Source organism: Nymphaea colorata, chromosome 3, assembly GCF_008831285.2.
Source record: "Nymphaea colorata isolate Beijing-Zhang1983 chromosome 3, ASM883128v2, whole genome shotgun sequence".
NCBI classification, from domain to species: Eukaryota; Viridiplantae; Streptophyta; class Magnoliopsida; order Nymphaeales; family Nymphaeaceae; genus Nymphaea; species Nymphaea colorata.
This window is the reverse complement of record NC_045140.1, coordinates 27,240,487-27,265,611: the sequence shown is the minus strand read 5'-3', so window position 1 is coordinate 27,265,611 and position 25,125 is coordinate 27,240,487. Positions and strand designations below refer to the sequence as shown.

Genomic DNA, 25,125 nt, shown 5'->3' with positions numbered 1-25,125 from the left:
GAATTCTAAGTGTGTTTTTAGTTTTTTTTATTGGATCAGAGGTTTAGATCTGGTTTTGGATTGGGAAGAATTATTTTGGATATCAGATTTGAGATCCAGATGTAAAACGTCAAAGATTACCGATCTAGATTGCCGATTTAGAGTTTAAATTCAAGATCTGAGATCCATGCAGATGACTTGGGTCCAGCATGGGTTTAGTGAGTTCATGCTTAGTGCTAGGAGGTTGCTTTGGGCTTGCTCTGGGTCTGGGCTAGGTTGGATTTATGTCCAGTATCGGTCTAAAGTTGATTAGGTTTAGGTTTAGGTATAGGTATGTTTGACCTGATTGATTCTAAGCTGGGTTCAAGGTTGGTTTAGGGTCTGCGTGACCTATATTGGCTCAGATCTGACATATGAAATATTTAAGTTAGGTTTATGTGGTTCCCTGCTTATGAAAATGATGTAGATTTCGTCAAAAGATGGTTCTGCCCCTACGAAAAAACCATGTTTTGCGAGTCTGGGTACACATAAGGCCATGTGGGATCTTAGGCAATACAAAGATATGTGCTCATGTGAAATTTCATAGAAAAATGATTTGATTTGCCTTTGAAAAATCAAAATTTTTGAAATTGGTGAAGCTATAAAACGAAAATATGGAGGGCAAAATGGAAAAACATTGGGTTTGGCCTTGTTCATGAGAAACAGATGCACTGATAGGCACTTCGAGTGACGCTGAATCCATTGGTGTGTTCAGATTCAAAGTCGGAATCTTGGATTGATCAAAATTTAGCTCTGAAACCGCATGTGATAATGTTCAGATTTAGACAAGGTAGTGCACACCACAAGAGTGATGAATTGTATGATTGGAGGTGCTTTATCCAAACTGATGCTGGTAATGTTTTGTTGAGATGTTTCTAATCATATTAATGTGAAAAAATCGCCAATTCAATTTTTGGATTGTGAGAATTTTAACTCAGATATTTGAGCAGTCACTGACATGCAAAAGAAATAAGTGGGAATGAAAATGAACTAGATTTCAGACCAATGAATCTAAGCTGAGCTAAAGATAATCTGCTTAGACACTGAAGAACATGTTTCTACTTTAGCACAGGCTACCTAGTCCCTAATTGAGAGAATTTCACCTGAGACACTCAAAATCAAAGAAAAAGGATGGGTTTGATATGATGAGGAATAACATGATCATTTTCGTAATGAAAAATTTGAGGTGTCTACAAAGAAAAAGGCAAAAACCCCATCACATTACAGCGACAGGCCACCCTCAACATGAGCCAAGACTCTCAATACCATCAAGACGCTGCCTCGCAGGAATCAAACCGAGATGTGGGTTTACAAGTCATCCAGCCGGACCGGTTTTACTACCCTTTCATAGATGAAGGGTGAATGTCACTTAATACAGCTTCCAAAGGTCTTTTAATTTAAAAAACGAGAAATTACCAAAACAGGCACTGCCATTTTTCAGGGAGAAAAATGAGGCGATTCAGTTTGATTCGCCCGATTCTTTCCAGATTTGACCGATTCCCTAGAAAGTAGGGCGATCATTGGTGCACCTTGAACGAGCCTAAGAACCCAATCAAGATATACCGATTCAAATTGAATCGGTTGAGTCTGGCGGATTTAAACATCACTGAGGCCAAGGTCTGTTTAAAAAGCAGCCAAGCTCGGGCCATGAACCACGAGAATATCAGCTTAAACTGCACATACGCATATAATCCACCTGTGTTTAAGATCTGGGAATGTAAAGAACACAACCACATAAATTGACTGAGACGCAGATGCACACCTTTGATCACGTAGTTTTACCTTTCTATTTTCCTTTTGATTAATTTCTTCCGAAAATCAATAGTTTACATTTCCATGTTAAATCAATAAATTGGCAGTTGTTCTTATTTAGATGTCAAGGAATTTTATCATAGTCAAGGACAACATTTCTACCAAGGCCAGGCCGGAAAACTGGAAAACATCTCAGGCCGTCATTGGCGCTTCCGATGAATGGTATCCCTCGACATTCTTAAGCTAATTAACATCTCGCTGTGGTACTAAGTTAAATTGGACAACAAAGACAATTCTCAATGACCAGAATATCATTGATCATAAAAATAAGAAGCTTTTCCGTGTACGGACATTAAAGATTGTGAGAAAATTAAAAGTTCAAAAGTCCATTTATTTTTTAAAGATTTCTGAAGTATCCCAACTCCCACATTTTTTTTAGGATGGATATATGTTGCGTGCACTCGGTTACGTGCACATCCCAATGCATAAAATTTTTTCTAAAGTATACCTTTTTTTTTTTAAGGATAAAAAAAATGACGAAAAAGTTAGAAAGTCTAAATTTTCAATTATTTTATTGAAAATTACAAAAATACCTCTAACCACTTTCGGTCCTTACCCAATTTCATTTCATGTCCCCCAATCCACCTACTCTCACCACTAAGGGTGGGAGTCGGGTCTGCCCGGTTGGGTCCGGGTTCAGGCTAGGATTTTTTGGGTTTGGGCCGGGCGGGCCGGGCCCGGTCAGCCCGACGCAGTCCGGTTTCGTTCGTTCAAGTTTAAAATATATATATATATATTTTTAATTTTTTTGTTTTAATAATATAGATTTATTATTAATAAGTATATTTTATATTTAAAAACATTTTTTTATAAAAAGAAAAAAAAAAGAGACGTAGAGGTCTTGGAGAGGTTGCCAAATTTATAGAGCACCATGGACAGTTTGAACCGGCTCCATGGTCACCTTCGTGAATATCGTTTTTGAAAAGGGAGCCATCCAAGCTAAAAGGTTCCCTGATTTATTATTAATAAGTATATTTTATATTTAAAAACATTTTTTTATAAAAAGAAAAAAAAAAGAGACGTAGAGGTCTTGGAGAGGTTGCCAAATTTATAGAGCACCATGGACAGTTTGAACCGGCTCCATGATCACCTTCGTGAATATCGTTTTTGAAAAGTAAGCCATCCAAGCTAAAAGGTTCCCTGATATGTTTCTGTATGTAGTACGCCCGATGACATATTCTAATTCAAGAAAACATTTGACCCATCTAGCTAGCCCACGTCCATCTTTACAAGTTATTTGACGGGACAAATTATGCAACGGAATAACATTCCCCGGATATATCTCCAGGGCAAGCCAACGTCCACCCTTACAAGTTATTCTATATAGATGAGTGAGCCCAGCCCAGCCCAGCCTCGGCCCGGTAAGAGCCGGCCCAACGGGCCGATGAGCTCGCCCCGGGTTCAGCTCGGATCTCGGTTCGGGTCTGGTCCATTTAAAATTAACATGGAAATATAAACTATTTCTTTTTGGAAGAAATTAATCAAAAGAAAAATAGAAAGAAATTAAAACTACATGATCAAGGTGTGCATGTGTGCCTCTGTCAATTTATGTGGGTGTGTTCATTACATTCCTAGGCCTTAAACACATAGCTGGATTAAGGGTGGGCATCGGGTCGGCCCGACAGGCCGGTGAGCCCGGCCCGATAGCTCGGGTTTCGGTTCGGGTCTTGTCCATTTAAAATTTAAAAATAATTTTTAATTATTAAATATTTTTTAAATATAAAATATGTTTATTAATAATAAATATATATTATTAAAACAAAAAAATTAAAAAAATATTTTTTTAATATAAATGAGCTAAACAGATCTGGCTAGGCCGTGCTGACCCGGACCGACCTATCGGGCCCAGGCCCAATAGGGTCAGGCCAGGCCGGCCTGGCAGCAGTATGTGTAGTTTAAGTTGGCATTTCTTCATGGCCCCGAGCTTGCCTGCTTTTTAAACAGACCTTGGCCTCAGTGTTGTTTAAACCACCAGAGTCAGCCGATTCAAATTGAATCGGTATATTTTGACTGGGTTCGTAAGCTCGTTCAAGGGCCACCAATGATCGCCCTACTTTCTAGGGAATCGGTCCAATCTGAGAAGAATCGGGCGAACCAGACTTAATCGCCTGATTCTCTCCCTCAAAAATGGCAGTGCCTGTTTTGGTAATTTCCTTTTTTTTAAAAAAAAATAAAAAACCTTTCGAAGCTGACATCCACACTACATCTATGGAATGGGTGCGACTGGATAACTTGTTAATAGGGCTGGCCTAGGGCGGGGTCGATGGCGGGCCTTGGGTTCAGGCTGAGAAATCCCACCCGTTAAGAATTAAAAAATACGTTTTTTAATTTTTTTTATTTTAATAATATATTTATTACTAAAAAAGTATTTTATATTTAAAAAATTATTTTATAATTAAAAAATTATTTTATTATAACTGGTCCGAGCTGGGTTGGGCCCGAACCCGAGTTTCAGATTTCGGGCCGGTTCAGACACGGGCCCAGGTTTCAGATTTCGGGCCGAGCCCGCTGGGCCGTTCCCGACCTGGTTTACCATTTCAATTATGCATATTTTCATAGTTACAAATCACTAAGAGCTTCCACAGCTCATTTTCCAACTCACATTTTGGTTAGCTCAAAATGGCTCATTTATGCTGTTTTTCCATAATTTCTTCGCACTAGATCGTCGGCTGATCCTGCCAGCTTCATTTTCATCTGAAAATTATTTTGAGTAAAACCCTTAATTTCTGGAGTCAAATATCCTTCCATTTTTCTCTATTTCAGCTGAAATGATTTCACTAGTTCAGTGATTCGCCTAATTCTTAGCACTAACTCTTTCTGTTAAGGTTTTCTCATTACCAAGAGTGTACGTTCAAAGTTAATTTTTACTAAACACGTCCTAATTTGAGCTCGAAAGAGTTGTCATAATACCAAAGCCATCCTTTTTCTTTCATTTTGAGTGTCTTAGGTAAAGTTCTCTCAATTCGGGACTCGTCTGCCTGTGTTGAAGTAGCAACATGTTCTTCAGTGTCTAGTTCACTTTCCATTCCCACTTATTTCTTTTGCATGTCTAGAGCTTTCAGTGGCTGCTCAAATATCTGAGTTGAAATTCTCACAATCCCAAAATTGAATTGGTGATTTTCACACCAATATGATAATAAACATCTCAACAAAATATTATCTGCTTTAGTTTGGTTCCAATGTAAGTCCATCTTCAATCCCAACTCTCGTGGGGTGAACTGCCTTGTCGAAATCTGGACATTATGCATATGCGGTTTTAGAGCTAAATTTTGATCAATCCAGGATTCAGATTTCGAATCTAAACACACCAATGGATTCAAAGTCACTTGAAGAGACTATCTGTGTGCTGTTTCTCATGAACAAGGCCAAAACCAATGTTTTCCATTTCGCCATCCATATTTTCGTTTTCCAGCTTTGTTCATTTCGAAAATTTTGATTTTTCAAGGGCAAATCAAGTCCTTTTTCTATGAAATTTCACATGAGCACATATCTTTGTATTGCCTAAGATCCTTCAAGGTCTTTGGACTATCTTGGCTCGCACAACATGGTTTTTGTGCAGGGGCAAAACCATCTTTTGACAAAATTTGCATCATTTTCATAAGCTAGGAACTATATAAACCTAACTTAATATTCCATATGTCAAATCTAAGCCAATGTGGCTCACGCAGACCCTAAAGCAACCTTGAACCCAGCTTGGATCAATCAGCTCAGATTTAGCTAAAGCTAAACCCAATCAACTTTAAGCCTATACTGGACCTAAATCCAACCTAGCCCAGACCCAGAGCAAGCCCAAATCAACCTCCGAGCACTGAGCATGAACACACTAAACGCATGTTGGGCCAGGTCATGTGCATGGATCTGAGCTCTTGAATTTAAACTCTAAATCCGCAATCTAGCTCTGTAGTCTTTAATGTTTCCTATCTGGATCTCAAATCTGATATCCAAAATAATTCTTCCCAATTCAAAACCAGGTCGAAGCCTCTGATCTAATAAAAAATCCAAATTCACAGTTAGAATTCGGACCACAATCCTCATCAAGCATCAAATCCAACTTTAAGTGGATCAATTTTAGTCGTCCGTCTGCCCCAGGTTTTTCATATTTTTTAAAAGCAAGCCCTAGGAGTGCCGCCCCCACTCCTATTTTCTTGGAATTAATTCAAAAAGTCAATCTCATCTATTAAAAAGTGTGCCTTTGATGATCAAATTTTCAGCCAAATCTGCACCGTAAATTTGTCTAACACATCGTTCAAAGGAAAATTAATTGGCTCAATTGACTAAAATCTGGCCAAAACACTTATAAAAAAGGGTTTGGGGGCAGGATGGTTTTCCAACCTTCTATTCCTCCTTTCTGTGTATGGTTCCAATGTTGTTCTAAGGTACTCCAAGAGGTCTGGACCTGGTCTAGAAAGAATAAATGAAGTAAGAAGAAGAGAAGAAAAAGGAAGAAAAAAACATGTTTCTATTTCTCTCCTTCTTTGATTTTTCGGGCTCTTCTCTCTCTCTCTCTCATGGATATCATGTAAGTATCCTCCCATTCGTCACGTTCCATTTGTCTCTATTAATTTTCATCTTTTACATAGATCACATGCACGCACGTAGTTCTTTGATTGAATGTGTAACATGTTTATGTCGTTTCATTATATTCATGTATTTAATTATTATTTATCATTTTCTTTCATCAGACTTAAATTTTAGTATGATCAGTTGACTGATTCACATTATTAACGTGGTCACATTTGGAGAGTTTCATTACAATCTAGACGTATATATTAGCGTGGAAGCAGGGGTGGAGTCAAGATTTTTTTCGTAGGTGGGTTAAATGGGGGATGAGTTTTGTGGGTTGGATTTGGGTAGGGTTAAACTTAACTCACACTAAAAAAAATACATGAAAGCAAAAAAAAAAAATTAATTAATTTTTACACTATATATATATTTTTCTCATTTGGTTGGGGTGGGCATAGGCGCGCCCCCTGCGTCGAAGGGATAACAAAAATTAATGGCATGGTTGACTATATATAGTCAACCATGCCTTCACTTTTTGCTGCCCCTTCCATGTTTATATATATATAATTGAAGATTTGCATGGTGGTCTATAAATTTGGCAACCTCTCCACATTATTGTATCACAAGCTCCACATAAGGAAGTAGTGGCTTTCTAGAGCTGTTCTTCTGCATCTCTTTTCTTTTGCTTTTTTCTTGTGATCAGCCAAAATGGCTGGCGCCCTTGTTTGGCTCTGCTTACTGCTGGGCCTTGGAATATGACAACTCACAATGGCCAGCGGCCCCGGAGAGAAGAAGTCGGTGGTGGCTGCTTAAACCGAATTCTATAATTTTATTTCATTTTATTTTATCTTTAACCATTACGTTTGAACACGACTTTCAAAAAGGAGGCTCACGGTCACAGATTTTTGAGCTTTCAAGATTTTCTCCAAGAATCGGCGGCGATGACTCTCTGCCGTCTGTCTTAAGCCGGCCGGTTTGGCATTGGGGTTTTAATTTGCTCACGACCTGATGAAAAGGACGCGAGCCTCGGCTTTTCTCATCAGCTTTTGCGTTTGCATAAATTCAAACCACTGATCAGGAGATACACTGGTTACAAAAACTTGTATCTGATACGAGAAGCGTTCTTTGAAAAGGACAAGAATCATGAAACCCAACTTTGTGAAAATCAGTCCCCGAACTGGATCCATATGTGTCCTTGGTAAGCAGATTTTATATGAGTCAGATCTGCAACTAAACCAACTCTATGGTTTTCCCAATTAACTCATACGTGCTTTACATTTGCAGAAAAGCGCCACTATTTTCATTCCTTCTTCCGCATGATAGGAATCGCTTACTCACGTCACTGTTTGATTTAATTTGGCCTGTAGCTAGAAATATAATTGTAGCATGCATGTACAACTCTTGGAACCTCCGGAGATTATATATGGGCTCAAATTAAAGATGATGCATGTCCAATGGAATTTGATGGGGATCAAGCTCATTAACTCACCACGCATAGCCGGCGCATGCAGATCAGACTAACATGAAAGAAAAATCACACAATCTTTTATCATGAAGTAATCACGCAAACGGTACTAGAAAACTACTACGGACATGAAGTTGGCCTGTAACATGAGCAGGACACAGGGGGCAGGTCAATGTCCACCCTTACGATTTATTCCGTAAAGACAAACCCATACATGCATGCATGGCCCAGATTTTAATATAAAGAAGATGAAACTTAACAAGAAACAGATGGCGATGATAAATTGTCATGAGCAATGGAGCTGCACACGAAACAGTGCCGTTATAATTCATGAAATCTCTTATATTTTTTGTACGTGAAACTCAGAGAAGCATGTGGAGGCTTTGGTGATTGAGAATCCAAGTATTTATAATACGAGATCATCATCAAACTCGACAAACTTCGGCCTAAAGTTCACAATTTATATCGCCAACTTTCAAACGATTCTGGTTTGATGCCTGAATAGGATTTCATAATATAGGATTAGTGAATTAATCTTTTTCAAACTTGATGTCTAGAGTCTCATATAATTACTTGCAAATTGCCAAAAAAAAGAAAAGAAAACAGAAGAAGACGCAAGCATCAACTGTTAAGATATCAATGTATCTTCAAGGTTAATTAAAATATCGGAAGGAGCAGTTGCGAAATTGATTTGCGAATTGTGATTGCAAAGAAGTTGTAAGAAATTAGATAGTATTGGATCCCAGATCAAAAAGTAAATGATGAAAACGTTGACGGCAAGTCAACAATGAACCTCATCTTATGAATTTAATTTATTCCTATAATTGCACAGAAGTTGTAAGAAATTAGATTGTATTGGATCCCGGATGAAAAAGTAAATGATGGAAAACGTTGACCGGAAGTGAACTATGAACTTGATCGCATAGTTTTAATTTATTTCAAAAGCCAGTAGTTTATATTTCCATGTTAATGAATAAACTGGCAGTAGTTCTCATTTACATGTAAATGAGAGCATTTCTATAAAGGCCGCCTGCCTGGGTGCAGGAGGGAAAACTGTAAGATTGAGACATCACTTACTCTAGGGTCGAGCCTTTCTTCCCCAGCGGGGACGAGTTGCAGGGGGAGGAGGCTTACCAGGGTAGACGAACCGTTTCAGCTTTGTTCGGCTCGTTAAGTTGGCGAAAAGTTTTTTCGTTTGTTGCAACTTGAACAGCTCCTACTACAGTAATGTGTTGTGCTGCTTCTTCTGTTGCAATATTCTATGACCACAACCATTCTTCTAAGTTAAGCATACATATATGTCATCAAGAACGTACCGCCAAGTTTAGAAGATTGGGAGTGACTCAATGAAGGAAAAGAAAACCAGGTCTCAATTAGTTACATTAATTCAATACAAATCAATTGACTCTTTAACCAACTTATATATTTTGACGCAGTCAGTCACTAAGAAGGCAAAAGTGGAAGGCGTGGTTCTCTCTCTCTCTCTCTCTCTCTCTCTCTCTCTCTCTATATATATATATATATATATATATACACACACACGATACCAACCATTGGATGTACCAATGGCAGCCTGTGATATCTTTCTTTTTACCCTCTTGCATGTAGCCAGGCTGCCACTTGCAGAAACGCTCAATAACATGTCGCTGACAAGGACGAAATTTAAGACCCTTTTACGAACGAGTATGAACTGCCATTTATAAAATCGGAAGCAGAAATTATTGAGGCCTTTTCTAGAAGTGTTTCTTTGTGCGTGTCGTTAAGTGCGTCCACGGTTTAGAGTGTTGAAGTAGAAATGTAAGGCTTTTTAATGAAAAGGATTGCAAGGTAGTGGTTTAGGAAGAAAACTAAAGGAATGATATGCATGCATCTTCCTGCTGACAGGTTCAAGAAATCAAAGGGCATTGCCATTTGAGAAAGGGAAATTGAAAGAAATAAAAATCATCTGGTTCACAGTCTACTGGCCAACATTTTCCATCAATAAGTTTTTCAGCAAGGACTCGATTGATACAATCTAATATCCCACAATTTCTGTGCAATTGCGTTTCAGATTGTCAATTTCTTAATTCTGTTTTCAAATTGTAATAAGCTTGCAGATGTATTAAGTTTTAACAACTTAAATCATTTGCACTTGCATCCTTCTTTATATAACTTGCATGTACAATAACAGCCATTAGATATCAAATTTATTTCTGCTGTCCTAGAAAGCCTCTTATCATATTATGCTGTCTGTCCAATCCACCAAAAGAAAAAAAAAATGAAATGATTGATCCAGGTCTTTTTTACATGCTATAATCATATCCCTGCAGGTATCATGCCCATTTAAAGAAAAATTTGCTCCAATGAAAGCAATTCGTTTTTCTGTAACCAAAGACCACCATTTTTCAGATTATAATAAGTATTGGGGACAATAATGTTTAAGAAAATGAGGATGAAAGTTCACACTTTACAAACTTCGAGCCGGGGCCCCTGTTTGGTAGCTGTTAGCAGAAGCGATAGCTCAAATCAGGCACTTTTCATATGGGAACCTTGCCTGTAAAAAAATACTATCAAATATTACCAAAATCATGGTAAAATATTACATATCAAATGAGGGAGCGAATAAGAAAGTCTTTTTCTATGATAGATCGCGGGGAGCTAGGCTCCTCACCATTAGTTTTGGGACAGTGACTCGACCGGGTCTGGTGGTGCTGATCCGGATAAGTGAAGCAAGGATTACCCAGATCCAACCACTGGTAAGAAGGTCTCCTCCCTTGAAGGCCAACCAGCCATCGTTTTATTTAGATGGAGGACGCCAATTAGATGGAGGCCTTGTCTCCATCAAACGCGGCGCCCTGTCCCCCCCGTCAACCTTCAAGGTCGTTCGGTAACAGACGGCCGTGACAGAAATCGTCGATGACGTTCTTTTGTTCCTCGGCACCAAGCGACCCGGTCGGGACAATGCACACTCGTTACCTTCATTCACGTCCCCTTTTTTATTCTGATGAGTCGGTTTTCATTAGTCAGTCAGGCTGAGGTAAACAGAACAATCCATGTGTAGCAAACAGCATTCTGAAAATCATTTTCGGACCAAAATCATAGCGGATGTTTGGTTAGCGACATTATCTAACTCGGTTAGTGAAAATTTAGTTCGATGATTTTTAAAACTTAAAATATGTTTTGATGGTAGCAAAACACAATAAAAATTTGGTTTGGAAAATATACCGTTAGTTTAAGGGGAAAATTAAAAAAAAAAATAAAAACACTGACAAATAAAAACTACGAAAAGAAAAGAATATATACAAAAAATAAAATTTAACGTATGCCAACGTAGTCACGTGAAGAACACAAGAAGATGAAGACACCATCAGTTCAATGTCGGAGGGCCGGCTATGAATTTCTTTGAGTCTGCCTATTCTTCCGAACAGTTACCCGAGCGAGGGTTTTCTTCTCCACCTACATGTTCTTCATTATCAATGACAAAGGTCATGTCATGCATTTTATCTTTTTCTTGCAATATTCAATGACAACGACTCTTCTAAAACACACATATCTTCAACAACGTGCTGCCTAAGTTTAGAAAAAAAGTATTATGAGTGACGCAAAGAAGGAAGAAAAGCCCAGGTCTGTCTAGCCACTATACTATATATTCGCGACAAGGCACAGGCTGCCAAATTAATCTCCTTATCGTAACATAAAAGTCTTGCAAAGCAACAATGTAGGAAACTACAAGCTGCACAACGCACTTGACGGAGCAATGATCGATAATCTTCGTTAAGGGGGTCAATTTTTTTTTGTAAATTAACCATTCAGAAGTGGTAGGTCCACAAAAGCAGATCCAATCCTTTTCTCGGAGTGGGCCGAAAATATGAGCCCCATAAAGTCTTGAAGTTTTGTCATTTAAATAAGAAACTGCACCATTTAACGAAAGCGATCCATTTTTCTGCAAGTGAAGACAACGTCTATTTAATTATCCCATTAATATACAAGAACACGAGTACAAAAATTTACACGAGATTTACATGCGACCAACTATGTACATGAGCGAAAGCAGTAGCACTAAGTTAGGTATTTTCAACATATATATGAACTTTTCCACGAACTGACGCCCGATCGGAACTCATCGAACAATGAAAAGTTCGACGTAATGGAAACACTGAAAGCCTGGGCCCCAACACAGAAATCTAAATTTGTTATATGTGAGAACAATAGAACATTTGTTATATGTATGAGAACAATATGTTAATATATATGTGGCGGATCCTAGATGAGAAAATTTGAAAAAACCAGTTCTAAAATGTGACCGTTTTTGCTTAATTATATCTAATTATTATATATGTTTTTTGGGCTCTGCACATTGTTAATCTTTGATTATTAATTCTCAAGTTTGTTATCCTTTATATTGTGTAGACATGGCAAATTTCAAAAGTCTGTTAATATATGGCAAATTAGATCCCTTGCATTCATGATATTAATATTTACTATAACATAATTAGAATTGAGAACTTCGAACATGCCTTGGGCTGTCCAAATTGCCTTTCTTCTCCAGCGCATATATTCTTTACCGTTTCAAATTTTTTTTCATTTATAACGTAACTTTTGAAAGGGTTTAATTTCTAGACATAGTTCAAGTAAGAAACAGATGATGGCATTTGCGGGAATCTTTAGGATGGACAGGAACAGTCCCGGACAATTGCCGGAGACTTTGGCACCGGATCATTTTTTGCTGGTTCAAAATCGACCCATTTGAATCGAATCAACATCAAGCGGATTTGATTCGATAGGCAAATTCAAGGGTGCCGGATTCCAGCTTCCTTAAACTGTTTTTAATATTTAGGATTTTGACCAATTGAGCTTAAATAATCGACTGAGTACCAAATCTAGAATACTGTTTTATTTTTAGGTGAGCGAAAGGCTAATCCCATCATCTGAGTGAAGGCCAAAACCTTCATTTCTTTCCCTTCATTCCCAAGGGTTCAAGGCTGCTTCATGGTGCACTATTTACATATTAGTACCAAAAGCTGATGCCGCCCCAGCCGTAACGCTGTTTCATTTAACCATCTTTTACAATCCAAGTGGGGTTTTAGAATGTATCCAAAAAAATTACTTGGATAAACAAGTGGAGGAGGGGATAAAATATGCCCATGAACGTGTGTGTGTCTATATATATATATATATATATATATAGAGTAGCAACACTGAAATTAATTGAACTAAAGAAGAAAATGAGAAAACTTATAAAGGAAGGGAAGGTAATCTGAAGAGCGAGTTCTACGTTCTCTGATCAGAGAATCTTTTAGGGTAAGCATAAAATATCTCGTCTCTGGTAAGGCCATAAGAAGAGAGAAACAGTATTTTGGATGGAGTAGTTGATGATCAGCTCGTAGTTTCTGCTGTCCGTTTATATGAATGTAAAAGCTGATGAGACCCACCACCTGTGCGTCACAACAAACGGATCTCCATCACCGTGACCCAGTAGCACAACTCATCTCAAAGTTCGCCGTCGCTACTTCGGCCACTTGCTTAATTATTAGTAAACATATATAGTTTGGTTCTTCTCGGTCTTCACCTTGGCCGCCCAGTCTCTCGTCCAAACCGGCTTGAATATTAGGCACGGCTGCTCATGCCGTGGCCGTCATGAACGTCTTGTTCATTACTTGGCCACTTTTTTTCTTTCAGATGAGTAGAAATCCTTCAGAGAAAAAATTGAGTGCTCAGCCCTGACCGCCATTCCTGGCGATATTGGAAGTAGATATACCAATATCACAGCCGTCTGGTACTGGTCATCAACTGTTCTCTTTCTTCTTTTCCTTATAACCTCATCTTCATGACCATTTTTCTTTGGCCATGGACATGGTCACACACAGGCAATTAACCATAAGACTACTACTCCATCGATAGGTGGGACTTTGCGCGACCTGGATTATTCAAAATTTTCCGAGAACGTAGATTGGGACACCCGCCTGATTGGAAAGCAGCCGTTCAAACTACCGGTCAGAAATCTCTCAATATTAATAGGTTGATTGTTTTGCTCATGTATCTTTCAAGAAAAAAAAAAAGTGTATCATGTTTGAATCTAATTGGAGTTTACGAGGAACTGGATCAGAAAAAAGGGATTCTAATTATAAGATATCTAAGGAAACAGTAGTTGGATATATATATATATATATATATATATATATATACACAAGTTATTCGACCGCTTCTTTGATATTTCACCTTAGATAGTAGCGTGAAGATTAGATCTCAATAAAATTGTATACATATGGACTTACCATTGTTTTCCAATATAACTCGCGATATGAAGACGTTACCTGAAGAATATCCGATACCAACGACCGGATGTGTCGAGAATGGACAGGCCTTATTTGTAGATGAGGATAACAAATACGATAACTTGTAAATTCGTGGTTTCACGATATATGATGAATTTGTGAGTTTGATATGTACTCGTATGATACATATTTCGATTCTCAAGCATCAGAGTCTCCTGTTGCTTCTCTGAGTAAATTTCAACCTCCATTTTGATTAGGAAAATATAAAAGATGCTTTTTGCATGTCGAGCTCCATTGCTCCTGATCCTTTCGTGTCTCCATTAATTAATTTCCTGCGAAGTTTCATTTCCTTTCTATACTAATATGTGGGCCACGTACTCACAGAACGTACTAGCTGCCGAAACTTCAGGACAACTTTCAATATTGGATGGCGTGCTTTTCAAAGCTGATAAGGAAGCTAACCAGCGAGCCCGTTCATGCTGTGCATGGTAGGAGAACATACTTTTCAAAGATGATGACGAAGGTAACCAGCATGCCCTTACGCCCATGATGCTCTATAAATTTGGCGACCTCACCTTCTTCTATCACAAGCCCAAAATCTAGCTCCACTTAAGGAAGAACCTGCTTTCTAGAGCTGTTCTTTTTTTCTCTTTCGTGTGATCACCCAGATGGAGCTCTCCACTCATGCACTTGTTTGGGTCTCCCTACTGCTGGGCGTTGGAATGCTAATCCATGGCAATCACGCTCAAGACTCACCTCAAGACTTTGTTGATGCTCACAATACCGCTCGTGCCGAGGTTGGTGTCGGTCCAATCTCTTGGGACGACACCGTTGCAGCCTACGCCCAGAACTATGCAAACCAAAGGATCGGGGACTGCAGCCTGGTGCACTCTGGCGGCCAGTATGGGGAGAACATCTTCTGGGGCAGTGGGCGTGACTACACTGCAGTTGACGCCGTGAACTCTTGGGTGTCTGAAAAGAGTGACTACGACTACAGCACCAACACCTGTGCTACTGATAAGGTGTGCGGGCACTACACTCAGGTGGTGTGGCGCAACTCTGTGCGGCTGGGTTGCGCCAAGGTCACGTGTAACAGTGGTGCCATCTTCATCACCTGCAACTACGACCCTGCTGGTAACGTTGTAGGGGAGAGTCCCTATTAGATATACAGAACATGCCTGCATTTCGCTTGTCCTTCTGGCCATGTAATAAAGAGGACCATAGGCTCTCTCCTCTATATGGAATAAATTGTTAGGGTGGATGTTGTCTATCCCCGCCCATACATCCCACGCATGTCATCCACCGTCCTCTGTTGCTTAATTTATCCCATTAACTAATATATATACATACATGCTTAATATGTAATAACAATTGTGTGCTTTTCATTGGCTGTTTAAGATAGAGAGAGATAGTCTGATAATGATTTGGGTGGTCTATGCATACTGAAGAAATGAGCTTGATCCCCATCAAATTCCATTATAAAGGGCCATCGATCTTTTTATCAGAATCTCAGAAAGTTTCTACTGTGTTACTGTTTACAGTACTTCATGAGCGACCAATTTAATTCATGCCGAGGCCTTTGCTTCCTTTGTCATAAGCAAAAGCATTAGAACCAACCAGGAGTGCAAACTTGCTACTATATTTTGATGAAATGTTACGCATCAAATAATGTTCATTTCCTCGTAACAAGAATAACGGAGCATTGGCCCTCCAGAAGCTAAGGCAGTTCTGGTCAAGCGTAGGGTCATCGGGTCAGGTTCATGGCTGCCTAGCTTGTTCATGGTCATATTTGAGTAGGCCATGTTTCTGGTTTTGTCGATACAGCAAGCTTGCCCAAATGAGTTGCACTGATGTGATCAAATACGGCCATACCAAAATTGAAGTTGAGGAAGCTCTTGAACCCATCCCTAAGGATCTTAAGTTTGGAGAATGATGGAGAGCCTGAGGCAGATAGATCCAGATTCCAGATCCAACTTATTTTGGATTGTAATGAGATTTAATAGTTCATTTAGACTTCCGTTTTGGAATTTGTTTGGTTATTTGGACCTTAGTCCTTAATATAAATACCTATGTACTAGATCTATATCTGCTTAACTGGATGTAATTAGTTTCTAATACTTGTACGCGGATCCCGATCCAAACCATTCCTTTCTCTATATAATGGGACATGAGTTCATTTTTGTACGGACAGTTATAAGTTGACAAGGAAAAGATATTCAAGCTTTGTTAGTTGTTCCTCTTGTTTGTCTAATCATTTGCTTGAGTTTTAGTTAGTGTTAAGCATAGTCTTAGCTTAGTCGAACATACTAAGCTATTAGTTAAATGCAAAATGGATTAAGTTTAACGAACCCTAATTTGTCCTTACTCACGACTAAGTTAAGACTAATTTCAATGTTCAAATGGGAGCCGAGACCTGCATCATTCTCTCACCGGCCCACAAGGTCCAGAGCTGTATTGATGCAAAGGATTTGAAATAAATACCGAATTTGGTAATGTGAATCACGAGCACAGATTCTAACTTTGACAGTATCGACAGTAACATTGGAATAAGTATTTATGTTGGTCATTCGGATAATAAGTACGTCGTGGGGCTCACATGTCACATGCATTCGTTTGTTCAGTTGTAATAACATAAAGTCATATGCATTATTGAATCAAACACAAATGTTTTGATGAAAATTAAAAGTTAGGTAATAAAAAGAATGAGAGGATCGTTTATGCAGTAAAGATACACTATTTGGAAAGCCAATTTCTCATTTTAAACGAAACACAATCGTTGTAATTGAGAAATGTAGGAGATTTTCCAAGTGTCTGTTAACAATTCCAAAAAGAAATGGAATTTTTAGTCGTCGCAGTCTTTCTTGGTACATGTCCAACATCAAGACGAAGATTCCAGTAGACAGAAAGACAAAAGCAAATTTGAATCGAAAAACGAACCAGTAGCAGAGATACATGGGTTCGCTCATTAAAATTTTGATTGAAACGTTTAAAATTACAACTTCATAACTCAAAAATTAAATAAGCACCATTCTTGGGCTAGTGATTCAAGTGCCTCTCAGCTAGAAATTTGTACCCAACTTTGCCCGTGATTTCAGGCCTCCATCTAATGTAGAGCTCACGTTCCGGCCTCCATCAAATGTGAAGCCACTGACTCACCGGTTCTGCAGCCCTGCAGATTCAATTCATGAGGGATTGATTTCTGCTACATTGGTCTACGATATAAACAAGTGGAGGCGAGAGAAACAGCCCTAAAAAACTAATTGGAAACTATGTTTGTAAGGCAATCACATAACAAATGAAAGCATCTATTTTGTTGTTTTGAAGCATGTGGAACGCTTCTATACAACTATCATTTCGAAAAGAAAAATTGCAAGACTACTGATTCGACCGTGTAGCAGTTTCATTGCACCTGCCCTTGCCCATCACCGTGAAGTTTCTTGTTGTTTCACCTTCTTCTTTACGTTAAGAGGGTGGCTCATGTGACGTACTATGGCCATACTTTACCAAAATTTTCCACCTTAGATGCCATGCTTTCCAAAAGGTGACCACGAATTTAGCTAGAGCTGTTCTTTTGTAACTTCATCGTCTATACTAAATAAACAGAAGGGTAGACGTTGGGTTACTCTGCATGCTACTCCTCTTACCAGCCAACCGTCTTCTTCAGTTTTTTCCTACTAAACAGCATTCAATGCAGTGTCAATGCTTTTTTTTCTCTTTTAAATAGCAATGATATATATATATATATATCGGAATATGATAGTAGCAATTGACTCAGTTGGAAATTCTTGGTGCATCAGCGATTACTTTCTTAAAAACTTTTTATGTGTCGCTGATGACATTCTTAAAAACTCATGACAACTTATTAAGAGTTTATGAGATATTAAAATATGAAATATTAAAAATTTTCAAAAATATTGGTGGATATTAAATCGGTATTTGACAAACATAAAGTTGATGGTCGACACTGACCCTAGGTAGGCGGACGGCAAAGATTTCAAGTCAGTCGAGGCCCACTTTGTCAAAAGTTGAGTTAGACCGTGCCCAATCTTACCAAAGGGGCTCCACTTTCAAGTCGTATAACAGATTTTCTACGACTCCAGTGACTCGTAGGGTCGGCGGGTCCAGTCCGGAGAAACCAAAAGCATCTCTTTTTGCTGGGGTCAGAACAGACCCAAGATTTGATTCATTGGCCAATGTCGAGGTTTTTAAGTTTCAGCTTCTAGTTATTTTATTACATTTAGGATGTCTTGTATTTTAATTAATTATTATGTTTTTCATATAATAATTCTTTCAAAATGAATTTTAAATGCATATATATAGTCAGGTCGAGCTCGTAATACTTGACTCGTGCCAGACCGACTTGACATATTTTTTTAATCGGGTTTGCTCGAATACCAAATAATCAACCTAAGTCTGCCCCATCATCAATCAGATACTTATCTATCAGATACCAGTTTTTTTTTTCAAAACCAGCTTTTGTCTCGGCTAAGTTTTTCTCAAATTGTACTTTATCCAAACACTTTAAAAGCCTAATTTTAAAGTGTCAGTCAAACAAGTTCTAAAAGAACTCTTAACCAGATAAAAAATATTTTGTTAATAAATGATGGGGATTTTCCCCGACATGCTTTGCAGCGTAACTGAACAGAAAGTATTAAAAAAATCGAGCAGCGGGCTAAATAAAATTTATATGCGTAGTTTAAGGAAAACTTAAAAAAAAAAAATCGATTAAGAAAATCCATTTTGGATGGAGTAGTTGATAATCAGCAGTTTCTGCGGTCAGTATATATATATATATAATCATTTTACTACAGGCAGTGATTCGAACGCTTAGAACGCTTCTTTGATATTTCATGTTCGATAGTAACGTGAAGATTAGATTTCAATAAAATAGTATACATATAGAGTACAATTGTTTTTCCAATTTGACTCACGATATGAAGACGTTATCTTAAGAATATCCACTACCAACTGCCGGATATGTCGAGAATGGACACCTCTTGTATGTAGGTAAGGATGCCAAATACGATAACTTTCGAATGGGAAAATATAAAAGATGATTTTTTGTGGAGTTCCTTGCTCCTGATCGTTTCGCATCACTACTAATTTCTTGCAGAGTTTGGCCTTTTCTCTATTAAAATGTGCGCCATCTCATTGCGCGTGCTAGCTACCGAAAGTTGACTAGAACTTTCTATTTCAGTATTCAAGAATAATTTATTGCAAAAATATGGTAAGGCTTGTTCACAATAATACCCAATTTGATCAAGACGCGGACCACTTTTGTTTTTATAATATTTTTATGGATTATGATAAGTCTTTTCCTATTTTTGCTGGTGGCTTTTATATATGCTGACTTAGAATAGTGTTTGAAATATTTTAACCGTATTTTCTTACCCCCTTCACCTTTTTCTCTTGTTTATCTTAGGACCAACTTTAGGGTCAAAATTTAGATTCCAACCATTAGCTAGATAGCAATTTTTAATAATCATAGCATATCTCCTCTCTGGCGATGAATTCCACTAAAAGAATTTTGCTACACTTGGATGGATAACATTGGCAGTTCTCCAGATGATGTGACCAAATAAATATACGCTAAAATGATTCTTAGTATGGTGAGTAGTAAAACATGTCTTAATTATGTAACCCAACATTGAAAATTTTAGTATAGTATTTAAGATTGTACATAATCTTGAGAAACTTGTAAAAAGAGTTGTCAAATGATTGCTTATCTTGATTCGTAGCCTTTTTAAAGCTGAAACCGAAACTGTTAAGAGCCATTATTCAGGCCGTTAGAGTGAAACCTAGAGTCTCACATGCAAGGAATTATAATGCCTCACTTGATAAGTTTAGTTCCGTAACTTTTTTAGAATTGGAATTGAAATTGAAACCAACACTGCTAGGAAGACATGTTAAAATCTGCCATTTGAATGTTACAACAATCCATCTGCTACTATGGCGGGGTGCAATGTTTGGAATTCTGAAGTAGGTCCTCCAAATGCCCGGAGGAGGTGGGATGAAGGGAATATAAAGTGACCTATGGGATGTTCTTAAAGAAAAGGAGAACGTAAGAAAATATTTGCTTCCCAAATCACAGTTCACTGGTCAACATGTTCCATAATTACTTTTTTTCATCTGAGAGGTTGCGGGGGATGAGGAGTTTGCTATGTTGGGATTGGGGTTGAGATTAGGGTTTGGGTTTTCAAGAAACTTGCTTTTCTCACAATTCCTCAAGGCTGTTTGCTTTGGTGAGTCCTTTGATGATGACCAGTGCTTCTTTATCAGACGTTCTCCTCCTTTTTATCTCCCATCATCCCATCATCTATCATTTTAACAACCAAAAGAAAACCATGTAAAGGGAAAAAGAACCAGGAACACAGAGGAAGAGAAGGAGAGAGAAGTATGTCTCCCTTCCAACCGGTAAGACAACATCCTGCTTTTGTCAACCTCCCATTGAAGAGGGAACGTTTGACCAACAAGAACACGTGGAGGAGTGTTAGCTTCCAAATGAAAAGCGGGGGAAGAAAGAACAACAGAAGAAAAGGAAGAAAGGCTTGAAAGTGAGACCTAAGAAAGGCTTGAAAGTGAGACCCTTCACGACACGGCAGCAGCAGGAGCCCCTTCACGGCAGCAGCTGGAGCCCCTTCAAGCCTCTCTGCTGTACTGGCCCCAGCCTCAACAGAAGCTTACCTCCTCAACCATTGAGGATGTTGTTGCTGCTGCTGCTGTTGCTGATACTGCGACAGACCTCTTTGAACATATTGTTGCTGGCTACCCCTCCATTGAGGGCCTGGCCCTGGTTCATATTCGCTGGACCTCCTGGACCCTCACGGATGCCAGGTTGCGGGTACCGCGCTCGAGAATTCTCATCGGCCAAAGAATATAGGACCAGAATATGAGAGAGAGAGAAACTTGAAACTACGGGATGAATAATCGAGGTTAAGCTTTGAGTTTTGTGTCAATTCGCCTCCGAGGACTAAAATCGAAGGGAATTTACAAGCACACTGTGCCACCTCATAATGGCCCCCTACGTACTTTACTTTTCCCTATTGAATCTTTTTATCTTTCCGTTAAGGAGAGGACAACGTGGCGTCTAAGAATGAAAGCGCAAGAAAAGAAAAGGAATAGAAGAAAAAGCGATATGAAGTAAAGACAGAAGTCTTCTGAAGTAATCTTATCCAAGATAGAGACCACTTGGAGGAAACTATGATTAACTGGCAGTAGGAAATCAAGGTTCTCGTGACCACCTAAAGGAGTTCTTGTTTTTCATTCTGAAAGATCCGTCTTTCTTGCTTAGTGGTGGCCTGTTCGAGTAAGGCTGCTTTCTGGTAGTACTCCTTTGGGTATGTTAAGAACCTCGTCTAGTTGATTCTCCTCCTGATCCCTCTTAACACTAGGGGCATAAGGTTGCTAGTTTTGAGTACTTGGCTCGCTGATTCAAGTCTGGCCATTGATTTCTTTGAAGCTATCTTTGTGGTTTAAGGTTTCCAATTTTAGGTGGTCACGAGAACCTTGATTTCCTACTGCCAGTTAATCATAGTTTTCTCGAAGTGGTCTCCATCTTGGATCGGATTAGTTCATCTTTCAGGCTTCTGTCTTTACTTCATATGGCTTTTTCTTCTATTCCTCTTGCGCTTTCATTCTTAGACGCCACGTTGTCCTCTCCTTTTTAACGGAAAGATAAAAAAGATTCAATAGGGAAAAGTAGAGTACGTAGGAGGCCATTATTGAGGTTTGAGGTGGCACAGTGTGCTTGTAAATTCCCTTCGATTTTAGTCCCCGGAGGCGAATTATAAGCGACCAACTTCGTACAAAAGCCAACCACTTTTCTGCATGCGTGTGCTGCTTGGCGCACACAACATATATACACTAAAAATGAAACGGTAGAAGTAAAGTTTATTTGAAAATTATTTAAAAATAAATATCTTTTCATTTTTTAAAGTTTTTTTCTTGTTTATTTTTATAAAAAGTTTTTTTTTTTATTAACTAGAGACATTTTCATCATTAGTTATATTGCTGATGAATTTTGTGTACAAATACGACGTACATGACCGGCACAGGACTCTAAGTAACACGGAGCTCTTTCGTAGACAAAGATCAAAGTTGGCCAAGCCCATAGGCGGGCATGAGGTGGGAACACGTACAGCCAGCAAATAACAGGCGGAGCCAGTGTGGACTGGTGTGGGCGATGCCCATTTTACATTTTTTTTTCTCCATTTGTCCACATACACAAGAAAACTCTCTTACATTTGTCAACTATGTAAGTTTTTTTGTTTTATAAGAAGGTTTCCTTTGTCTTCTAGGCACGCATCTCTACATATAATTAGCTTCAAGAAAGTTCCACACTACAAAAAATAAATATATTATCAACAGTGAAAAAAACATCGGTAAAAGCGGTCCAAGCATTAATTTAATATTTTTTTTAATAATGAGAAATAAACAGCTTTTACAACACCAAAATCAAATTTCTTATAAAATTAGCTTGAAGCGAAATATGAGGGATGAAAAGCATCTTCAATGGCATATTCACAGCCACCAAGACATCTATCAATGGATGACAGTCAATACCAATCTGCCATTAATTTACCTTTGTTGGAAAATCCAAATGATCACAACTTGCCTCCAGTAATTTTAGTTCAACTCTAAAAATAGACAACAATCACTTAACAACTTTTTTGTAAGTCTTTGAAGATCTCTTGAAGTACGCCACCCAATATAGAAAGTTCTTGCGAAGTTTCCGTAGCTTGTATTTCCTGTGAGTGCATCAACAGTTCTTTGGGCTGGTGTGGTCAATTGTCCCCACAAGCCTATATGTAGCTCTGCTGCTGACACAAATGGATGACCGTCCGAAATTTGATCTTCATTTAGGTTAATCAATAGATGGAAAATTCTGTGGAATTTTAATTGTTTTTATTTGCATTTTATTCTATGATTATGAAAGCGCACCAAACTTGGGGACATTTATATTTTAATGTATGCATGTCTTGGGCGCTGGATATTGTCAAAAATTTCTTTTTTCAAATTTTTACTTTCATTAACTAGTAAAAAGAGACCAATATTAGTCTGTATGGATGACACTCAATACCAATCTGCCATTAATTTACCTTTGCTGGAAAATCCAAATGATGACAACTTGCCCCCAGTAATTTTAGTTAAACTCTAAAAGTGGACAACAATCACTTAACAACTTTTTTATAAGTCTTTGAGGATCTATCATAATCTATAATTTAGGCCTATACTACTCATAATAAAGTGTTACACATCAACTGCTCAAACATTGGCTAATTAGTTTTGGAGTCTAATTCAGAATTAGATTGAACTATACACAAGTTAAATTTTTAATTGAATTGAAAAGTACAAACGCCCAAATACAACATGTACTGGGACAAGATGTTACAAATTGAAAAAAACATTGTTAAATTTGTTTTCTTTTTCAAATTTGAATTTGATATCGAATGACACGTGAACCATGGTAACCTGTTGGTAATTGAAATAACAAGTGTAAAATAGTATGTGCATATATTGGAAAGTCTGTCCACCCGGATCTATTTCATGACCATATTGGAAAAGACGATTGGACAAGAATCATTCAATGAAGCCTCAGATTATCAATTGGCAGAACAAGGAGATGCTTACACGCTAGAAGATGAGATACATCTACTTTATAACTTTCTCCTGCCCCTCTCAAAGTGGATTAGTCAATATATCAGTAGTGGAAAACACAGTCCTCATGGGTTATCAATTAATAGTTGAACTCGAACGATCCATTATGATAGTGGCCGTCTTGTCTTCGTAGTTTCAGCTTGCCCGGGAGAGAGATACCCTGAAGAGGCTGAAGCTCCTCCCTCTATCTTCTTGCTTTTAAGGTTTGGGACTGTTGTGGAACTTGGGCGAGGAGCGATACACCCACCAGGGTGAGGAAAGTCATAGTTCAAATTTATATTATATCAAAGAAATAGCACAAGGAAAGAGGGCCCTAGCTGGGCCTCTGATGAAAATAGAATAAGAAATCTCTTAGTAAATTCCTGAACATATTGCAACTTTTTCCGACTTTGTTGGTCATTCTAAAGTTTGTTAAAGATGCATGTATGGGACTTGGTAAGCATCAAGTCCCAATGAACATCGAACAAATTTGTCACACTCAGCACTTTTGATAATAAGTTAGATATGAGCTGATTCACTATGCAGTTTAAACTAGCAAATGACATGCACGATCCTCTATAAATAAGGGCCTATGAGTCTGAATCAGATGTAGGGATCTGACATAACAACGATTCAAACAAGCAAACAGTAAATAATCAAACAACTGAAGATAGTAAAATAATGATTCCAATAAAAGAATACTGAAAGTTTAGTTGATGGGAACTGATCAATCTTATTATTGCAATTGATTGGGTTCATGTAAAGTTACAGAACATTAGCCGGGGTCTAGTGTGGGCACTCCATCTGTCTAGGCTTGAGTACAAAACATGATAAATAAAATTTTTTAAAATGTTTACACAGGCTGGGTTGGGTAGTTGCCCACACGGCCCCCATGGTAGCTCTACTACTACCTCTAGAACAACTCAAGCTTTGTTGGGAACTTAATCTGCAGTTGTACTTCTACATTGGGTCTTATCACCTATGGTTTGTAGGCTGGCCAAAGATTGATCCAGGCCAATGTCAACACTACTTGATGCATTGTTAATGTGATATGAGGGTGGTTCAAAAAATAGAACGACCCAATCTGCTGATTTGGCTAGACTCTAGAGCTAGCTCATCCTTTTTAGAATGGTGAACGAAATCTTCATCAATCATGACATTGAAAGGGCAGAAAATCCTTAATCCTTCCAGTTTATAAATATATTGACGTTGACTTATACAAAGATTTATGGTGCAATTTGCTACTTATTGGAGCAAATGAGCAGTCGCACATAGAAGGTTGGTATTTGGTCTCAAGTTGTAATTAAAGACATTTAAACTTTTAGAAAGTAATCAAATCAATAACTAATCATAAATTTTGGATTCTCAAGGTTTTGAAACCTAAGTTAAACCATCTGGTGTTTGTATTCTATGGCGATGTTTCTCTTTTTTATCCCT

The 25,125-nt window shown here is 38.2% G+C and overlaps 1 protein-coding gene across 1 annotated transcript; it reads left to right on the top strand.

Moving 5' to 3' along the window:
* Positions 1-14,656: 14,656 nt before the first annotated feature.
* Positions 14,657-15,437, top strand: LOC116250828 (pathogenesis-related protein PRB1-3-like). The gene has a single exon (XM_031624777.2). The coding sequence runs from the start codon at positions 14,721-14,723 to the stop codon at positions 15,213-15,215; it is 495 nt and encodes a 164-aa protein (XP_031480637.1). The 5' UTR covers positions 14,657-14,720; the 3' UTR covers positions 15,216-15,437.
* The last annotated feature ends 9,688 nt before the right edge of the window (positions 15,438-25,125 follow it).

Bases quoted from the DNA above. Each gene is read 5' to 3' on its own strand.
- LOC116250828 (XM_031624777.2), top strand. From the start codon at position 14,721: ATGGAGCTCTCCACTCATGCACTTGTTTGGGTCTCCCTACTGCTGGGC.